An 8,039-nucleotide genomic window follows, 5' to 3' on the forward strand; every position below is an offset into this window, starting at 1 on the left:
ACCCGCAGCTCGCGCGGACTGCGGGGCCGGGCGGCCAATCAGCGCGCGCGGCGCCTACCACCCGCGTCAGGAAGCGGAGGGGGGGGAAGGTGGGAAGGATCGTACCACGTGATCGAGGCGGGGGGGGGGAGGTGGAGGAGGAGGAGGGTTGGGTTGTACCAAGGGGAGGGAGCGGGGGCGGGTGCTGGGCGCGGAGCGGGCGTGCGGGGCTGGGGGAGCTTTGGTGAGGAGCCGTTGAGCTGAGAAATGAGGTTCACTGATAAATCGGTCAGGATGGGGATGAGATGGGGATGGGGATGGGATGGGGATGGGGATGGGATGGGATGGGGTTGGGGATGGGATGGGGATGGGATGGGGATGGGGATGGGATGGGGATGGGGATGGGGATGGGGATGGGGATGGGATGGGGATGGGGATGGGATGGGGATGGGGATGGGGATGGGGATGGGGATGGGGATGGGATGGGGATGGGGTTGGGGTTGGGGATGGGATGGGGTTGGGGTTGGGGATGGGATGGGGATGGGGTTGGGGTTGGGGATGGGGTTGGGGTTGGGGTTGGGGATGGGGTTGGGGTTGGAGATGGGGATGGGATGGGATGGGGTTTGGGGATGGGGATTGGGGGGGGGGGGAGCAGTGGGCTGCTGGTGCAGAAAGCCAGGTGGCTGCTCCCCACATGCAGCCACTGCCCCCGGTCCCCTCTCAATACCCCGCTTGTGTGCCGGCATTTCCCCAGGCACAGCAGTGAGAGTCAAATCCCACTGCCACAGCCAGACATCCAGTTACTAGAATCATCAGTTTAAAAGAAAAGGCGCTCATCTCTCTCCCCATCTTTCAGTTTCTTCTTGTAAAAACCTCATCCCCCTCAGCCACGAGGTCATCTCCCACACTTCAAACCTTCCCAATAGCCTGGGACCTCTCACAAAGGCTGCCTTTGCAACGCACCGGCGGGATTAGGGCTGATCCCAAACAGTATGTGGAGCCTTTTGGTGCCTTTATATTCCTCAGAGGCTGAAGGATTCTCACAAATGGTGCTAACTGAGCCAAAGTGAGAAGCTCACTGTGTGCCGTGCTCTCCTGTTGCTTTCAAAAAACCTTTGAAGCTGGGGTAAAGATGTCAGAGTCAAGGCTCTGCTCACCTCCCCTGGCTGGAAGAGATCCCAGCTGCTTCAAACGCTTTCTCTAATTCACAAAACCAGAGAGGGTGGGGGAAGGTGTGTTTCTTCTGATCCTGCCCATGCAGTGCTACCTCACGGTTCTCTCATCAGATGCGAGCCAGCAGCCAGCGACTGGGCTCTTGTCTGGAGGAGGAGCTGGTGGCAGTTGGGTGTTCCTGCGGTGGAGCTGTTCATGGACAGCAGACGTGGGTCCAAGCAGCAGGAACAGCCATCCTCTGCTCGCTGCTGGGGAGCTCCCACCGACCTCGGAGCGAAGCCTCCATCTCTCCCCGCTTCTCGCTTTCCCCTGCTCATCCTTCTCACTCAGGGGCTACTCGAGGTGAGGGGCTCCCACGCCGGAGCACCCCCCTGGCCAGCTGCGTTCCTCGGGGAAGCTGCGTTCAGGCTGCGCCCGCCGCTGTGAGCAAACGGCGGGGCTGCTGCTGCGCCAGGAGGGTCAGCCCGGGCTGTGAGGCGGCACCGCGCAGGAGGCCTGTCCTCGGGCCGCGCCGCCACTCGCCCCGGCGCCTCTCCCGCAGATCCCCCTCTCCGCTACGGTCTGCAGCCCCTCACGGGGGATATGTGGCTCCCCCGGGCAGCCTGACCCTGCCGCGGGGGCCGCTGGGGCCGCTGGGGCCCTCTGCCCGCGGCACGGCTCGGGCGCCAGGAGAGGCTGAGGGCGCGGGGCCCGGCTGTGACCCGGGCCGGTGGGTGAGCTTCCCGCGGCAGCGCGCACCCCTCGCCGGGGGTAGGGGAGGAGGGGGGGTAACACAACAGGTTTAAACAGCGGCGGAACCCCCGGTACCGCCCGCCCGTTTCCATGGTAACGGGGGCGCCGCAGCGCCTGGCGTCGCCGCGGCAACGGCGCAGGCCTTCCGGCGGCGGCCGGAAGCGCGGCGGCGCGCGGCAGCATGGCGGCGCGGTGGGAGCGGCCGCCGGCCGCCGCCGCCGTCACGCTGCTGCTGTCGCTCGGCGCCTCCGCGCCCGGGCTGCTGCCGGGAGCGTCCGCCGGCCGCTCCGCCGCCGCGCTGCGGCCCGCCGCCCTGCGCGCGGGGGAAGGTGAGCGGGGGCGCGGCCTGGCCCCTCGGCTTCCTGGGCCGGGCCCGCGGTCCTGGGCTTTGCTCCCCCCTCCCGCGGCCTTCCCCTGCGCCGCTTCGCTCTCCTCCTCGGTCCCTGCTTCGGGGCGCGTCCTCGAGCCCTCCCCCGCCCGGCCTGCTGCTCCCCCCGCGGCCTCCTCGGGGCCTTTCCCGTCCCCCGGCCGCACCGAGCCCGCCGGGCGCCCCGGGGCCTCCCCGCCCCAGGCCGCTCCCCGCAGTCGCCACCTCTGGCCCTTGGTGTGACACAGACTGGGGTGTGCTGCTCGGAGGGTTTGCGTCCCGCTGGTGCCTGCGGTGCCGCGGTGTGTGCGGGGGACTCTGCGGGCAGTGCAGGGCTCTGAGCCGATGGCTGCGTCCTGCCCTCCCCGACCTGCTGGGGATACCCTTTGCCCACGTTTTTCTGAGGCCTGACAGCCTCCGGGCGTTTTGTTTGTGAGGAAAGTCAACCTTCCAGCAGTTCAAGAAGAGTTTGTGCTTTGAGCCAAACCGGGGTCACTGTTATAACCCTTCTGTCTCTTGCTTCTCTTTTAAGGAGTCTGAAATTTACTGCAGATCCTGATGCTCCTTTCCAGGAAGCAACAAGAGTCACAGAACCCCAGACTGGTTTGGGTTGGAGGGACCTCAAAGCCTCCCCAGTGCCCCCCTGCTATGGACAGGGACAGCCCCCCAACCAGCTCAGGGTGCCCCAAGCCCCGTGCAGCCTGGCCTTGAACCCTGCCAGGGATCCCAGGGCAGCCCCAGCTTCTCTGGGCACCCTGTGACAGGGCCTCCCCCCTCCCCAGGAAGGATTTCTGCCTCCCAGCCCCACTCTAGCTGCCCTCCTGCAGCTGAAGGCCATTCCCCCTGGGCCTGGCCCTCCCTGCCCTGGGCACCAGCCCCTCTCCAGCTTCCCCAGAGCCCCTCGAGTGCCGGGAAGGGGCTCAGGAGTGGCAGGATCCCAGAGTGGTGGGAGCGAGTCAGTTTGTGTTACCCAAGGTCCCACTTCTCTTTAATGTGATCACTTACACCTGGTTTTTAAGGCCTTGCTTTAAGCCTTCCTGACGTTCTGGGGTGCTCAGTCCACAGGTTGGTCACCTACATCTTTGTCTACGAAGACCTGGTGTCCCTGACCTGCGGCGCCATCATCATCTGGTACTTTGCGGGCAGCTTTGAGAAGAAGGTGGGCACTGTGAAGCTCTGCCTCCTCACCCTGGCGTTCGCCATCCTCTCTGCCCTGCTGTACCTCCTGCTGGAGACGCTCGTGTCGCGGGTCTCGGCGGTGCAGGATGCCCAGGGCTTCATGCCAGTGGCTTTTGCTACGCTGGGGGTGTCCAGCACCCGCTCGCGGATGAAGAGGGCTCTGGTCTTGGGGGTCCGAGTCCCAGTGGTGCTGGTGCCGTGGCTCCTGCTCTGCGTAGCGTGGTTTGTCCCCCACTCTTCTCTCCTGAGCAACCTGTGTGGGCTCCTCGCTGGGGAAGCCTGTATCCTTTCCCCAGGGCCTGAGCTGCAGGGGCATGGCTGGCTCTCGATGGGGGACGTGCTGGGGGGCACTGCCTGTGTGGCTGCTGCTCTGCCTGAAGCTTTGCTGGGCCTCATCACACCCAGCTCTCTGCTTCCCCCGGGCTGTAGTGCCTGCAGGGAAGGCAGGGCTGAGAAGGGCGATGGTCTGGGGAGGTGGCACTGGGCACAACTGGGGGAACTCGCTGGGAAGAGCAGCTGGTGGGCACGGGGGGGACTGGGGGTGGCTGCCCCACAAGTGGGTGAGTTTTGTCTGCTGTCCTTAACGTGCTGCTGATTTCAGATGGTCTTGGCTACTGTTTCTGCCTGGATTTTCCAGAGTCAGTGGGCTCTAAGCTGGACCAGGTGTTCCCCTTCTGCCTGCTGAGGAGGATACCAGGGCTGAGGTACATCCCAGGGTCTGTGGCTGAGAGAAGAGCTGCTGAGAGCAGCCGGTGAGTACAGGAGCTCCTGTGGAAGGTCTGATGATACAGGGGAGTTTGGAGGCAAAAGCAGGGGCATTGACTCCCCTTTAAAAGCTGCCCTGTGCTTGTCCTGTTCACATCCTGGGTGCTAAGGGGGACATACAGCCCCACTGATGTTACACCAGTGACATTACAGTGCCACACCTGACCTCAGCCACCCAGTGAAGCTCCCTGGAGGAGCAGGGCCTCCCATCTGCTGCTGGGCAGTGTGCACACACGATCTGTAGGCTGAGGGGTGCAGTTCTGCCCTAGCACTGGGCCTTCTGGTGAGTCTTCCTGGCTGTATTGCTCCCTGGGGCCTCCCAGGGAGGCAAGGTGGGGAGAGGAAAGATGAAGATCGTGCCCCAGGGAGCTGTGAAGTGACTCCTGTCCCAGGCTGTGCAGGAGCAGAGCATCAGAAATGAAAGATGTGGCTTACAGAACTCAACACAGCCCCTTCCCTGCACATTCTGGTGTCAAGGCAGGATCACTTGGCTGACAAGAAACCTGGGGGCCCCGGCCTGACTTCAGGGGTGGCTTCAAGCCATGAGAACTCACTTGCATTCTGAAGAGCTTGCAAATGTGGCTCGATGTTCTGCCCCCCGTTCTCAGCTGCTCAGAGGAAGGGTAGTTTGCTTTAGTGGTTAATCTATGTGGGGTTTAAGCCATCAGCTCCCTGTGAAGCATTCCTTGATCTGGAAGCATTCCCAAGTGTTTGTACCTGCCCTCACCCATGGGGAGACCATAAAGGACCCCCCCTCCTGCAGCAGGATGCTTTAGGGCACCCCAGTGTGGGTGCATGCAGGGCAGGCCAGGGGAATCCAGCAGCACTTGCCTTTCAGCTCTCTTCCTTCTCTGCTCTGAGTGCTGCTGTTGGGAGGAGGGACGTGCTGAGCCTGTGTCTGCATCAGTCTGCTGTGTGCAGCAGCTCAGCCCTGTGTCTAAACCTGCCTTCCTTAGGTGAGGTGACAGAAATAGACTCCTTTGGCTCAAAGGTATTTACATAAGCATTTGCCTCTCAGGCGGGGCGTGGGAAGGTGTTTCTAGGATGTTTCCATTTCTGCAGCTCAATTTGCATGTCTCTGTCTTGGGCACAAGTTCTCTGTGTGCTGCTTTTTGTAATTTGGATTGTTATTCTCAATAAGAGCTCTTGATGGTTTGGGGGGGGGGGGTTCTTCAGGCATTTCCATAAGACTTCAGGCACCAACTTGCCAGCAGCCAGGAAACATTTCTAGAGGCCCAGGCTTTGGCACCGTGTCTGTGTCCACAAAGAAACCAACCCCACACCCCAAATACCTGGAAAAAACCCCAAACAAATCCAAGCCTGAAGACCCCAGTGTGAACCAGACTTGTTCTTGCTGGAACCTGGGGGTCTTCACGACTGCTGTCTCCATTCCTGGCGCTGTGCGTGGGCTGGGCTGTACTCCTCAAGTCCCAGAGGCTTTGGCTTTGGAGCAGCTTGCCCCTCTTGCTCTGTTTCCACAGGATGAGTCATGCCTCCTGTTGGCAGAGGCTGTTTGTAACCCTGCTTCTGAATGATTCATTCCATTTGTACCTCTCTTTGCTCTGTGCCCTGGGCTTTGACTGGCACCAAAGGTCTTTCTGGCTGCTCGATCGGTGCCGCTCGGCAGCTGGGACGTCTCCTGGTGTGTCCTTCAGTGGAAGGCAGGGAGGGTGTGTATGGCAGGCCCACAGCACGTTGCAGTTTGGCTTGTGTATTCCTTGCACACAGAGATTCGGGGCCAAGAGCTGTGCTTGCTCTGTGGGTGTGGAACTGGTGTGGGTTGGGAGTGGGAACATCTGGCCTGGGAGCTCCATAAACCCCTTGTTACCCAAGTGCTGCTCATAATAAGAGCTGCTGTTGTGAGTCTCTCTGATGGATTGCAGTGACCTTTCTGAGCACTGGTCAGGAGGAAATCCACCCCCAGGGCACTTCCAGCACTAATTAGCCCACGCCAGTTCTGAACACAGCAGTAACCTCCTGCATTTTTCCTGCCCAGGATTAGCCCCACGCCCGGCGCTTACCCCACCCAGAGCTACTGCTGCGCTCCAGCTCCAGCTCCTCCTGCTCTCCACACGCAGAGCCAGGGGCTTCAGCAGGGCTGCGGACACGAGGGGGCTCTGCAGGGCCCCGCTGCAGGACCCCACCGAGGCAGAGGTGTGTTTGGAGGGAGTCACGGCCCGGCTGACGCTGCAGCCGCCCCCGGGCCGTGCTGCCAGCCAGGGCAGTTCCCGTCCCTGTCCCTGCAGCACACGTGCCCAGCTGCCCTGCACACACCCGCAGCGCTGGGCTCCCTGCCTGGGCTTCAGCCAGCGCCGGGGTTCCCGGCACCCCCAGCGGCTCCTGCTCCAGCTGGATCCCTGAGCGTCCAGCTGTGCTGATCCTCTGGAAAGCAGCAGGACCCTCACTGTGGCAGGACCTGTGTGCTGGGCTGACTAGTGGAAGGGGTTGGTAACTCCCCTGCAGGCCACTCCTCTGCTCCCTGGCACAGACTGGTTACGTTTCCTTTCATTTTCATTTTTATACTTTCTGTTACTGATGGGGACTGTGTCACCCCTGGGTGCTTCTCATCCTTCTGCAGCCTGTTCGCTGCTCCCAGACCATCGGGACTGGCAGAGGGACTGTGTGCTCACAGTACCACAGGATCCCTTGGCACTGGCTTTAGAAAAGGATGAAAACAGAAAGGACTGAAGAGATGCTGCTCTGCCTGGAGTATGGGGAAGTGCTGTACTTGGGAAGGGGCTTCTAGAAGAAAAGGGGGGATGAAATACCAGAGCCGGATGCATTAGGATCCCCTTCCTTTTTCTGGTGAGAGGGAAAGTGAATCAGATGGCAGAACACCCAACCACTCCAGCTCTGGTCACGCTGGAAGTTGAACCAGAAGCAAAACTAATGAAGGTTCCCAATTATCAGCCCCTTTATGAGAAACTGGGGCTGGCAGGGGAAACACTTCAAGTCAAGACCCCCTTTATGATCAGTGATTTGGGCAATGGGAAGGAGGTAGCTACAGGGTATGGGGATGACCCCTCTAAGGTGACAAGAAGATTTGAACTGATTGTTAAGAATTTGGATCCAGGCTGCAAGGATATTGATGTAACGTGCAGTGAAGTGACAGAGGCTCAGTTAATGTCACAAGCTGCCCAGGCCCATGTGCAGGCACAGGGAAATGGAAACTTTGTACAATATGGAGTGTCAGTGGAATGGGAATCAGAACAGGATACTCCTGATGTACCAACTTAAAGCCTGGTGGAATGTATTGAGTGGTGCAAGACCTCAGAGCAATAAAAACCTTGTCAGAAATCTTCACCCCGTGGTAGCTGATCCCTGAACCCTGCTGACAAAGCTTAAGAACACACAGGTCTGGTTTCCAGCCCCAGATGGAAAAGATGCTTCCTCCTGCCTGGCACTGGCCAAAGAGCATCCTGGTTCATAACTGGAATATCTGAGAGGAGGGGGACAGACACCTGCCTCACTAGCCACTTCTCTGCCTTGAAGGCAGCTTGTTAAGGCAGGTTTGGGGCAAGAGGACACACAGACACAGACAGACACAGCTCTCACGCTGCAGGTCCTTGGCTGCAGCCTGTGCATGTCAAGAAGGGCTTGTTGGCCGTTTGTGAAGCGAATGGATATCAATCCAGGGGCTTGGGAGAGGGGGGTCAACAGGGGACTCAGAGCAGGTGCCTGTGGCAGTGACAGTGAGTTGGGCTGAGTTGGAACTTGAGCTTCATTCCCACCTGTGCAGCTGCTCCACTGGGCCGTGCCCAGGAGAAACCTGCTGTCTGTGGAGCAGCCAGGAGCTCAAGTGTTGCCCTTGACTCTTTGCTCTGTTTTGTTCCCTGGGGCTGTG

The 8,039-nt window shown here is 60.4% G+C and overlaps 1 protein-coding gene across 1 annotated transcript; it reads left to right on the forward strand.

The window, feature by feature from the left end:
* Positions 1–1,265: 1,265 nt before the first annotated feature.
* RHBDD2 (rhomboid domain containing 2) lies at positions 1,266–7,487 on the forward strand (the record flags this gene model as incomplete). Its single annotated transcript, XM_084273052.1, has 5 exons — positions 1,266–1,360; positions 1,996–2,213; positions 3,310–3,711; positions 4,032–4,182; positions 6,192–7,487. The coding sequence occupies 5 exons, from the start codon at positions 1,266–1,268 to the stop codon at positions 6,571–6,573; spliced, it is 1,248 nt and encodes a 415-aa protein (XP_084129178.1). The 3' UTR covers positions 6,574–7,487.
* Positions 7,488–8,039: the final 552 nt, after the last annotated feature.

Source organism: Gallinula chloropus (assembly GCF_964237585.1).
Source record: "Gallinula chloropus genome assembly, chromosome: 19".
NCBI lineage: Eukaryota > Metazoa > Chordata > Aves > Gruiformes > Rallidae > Gallinula > Gallinula chloropus.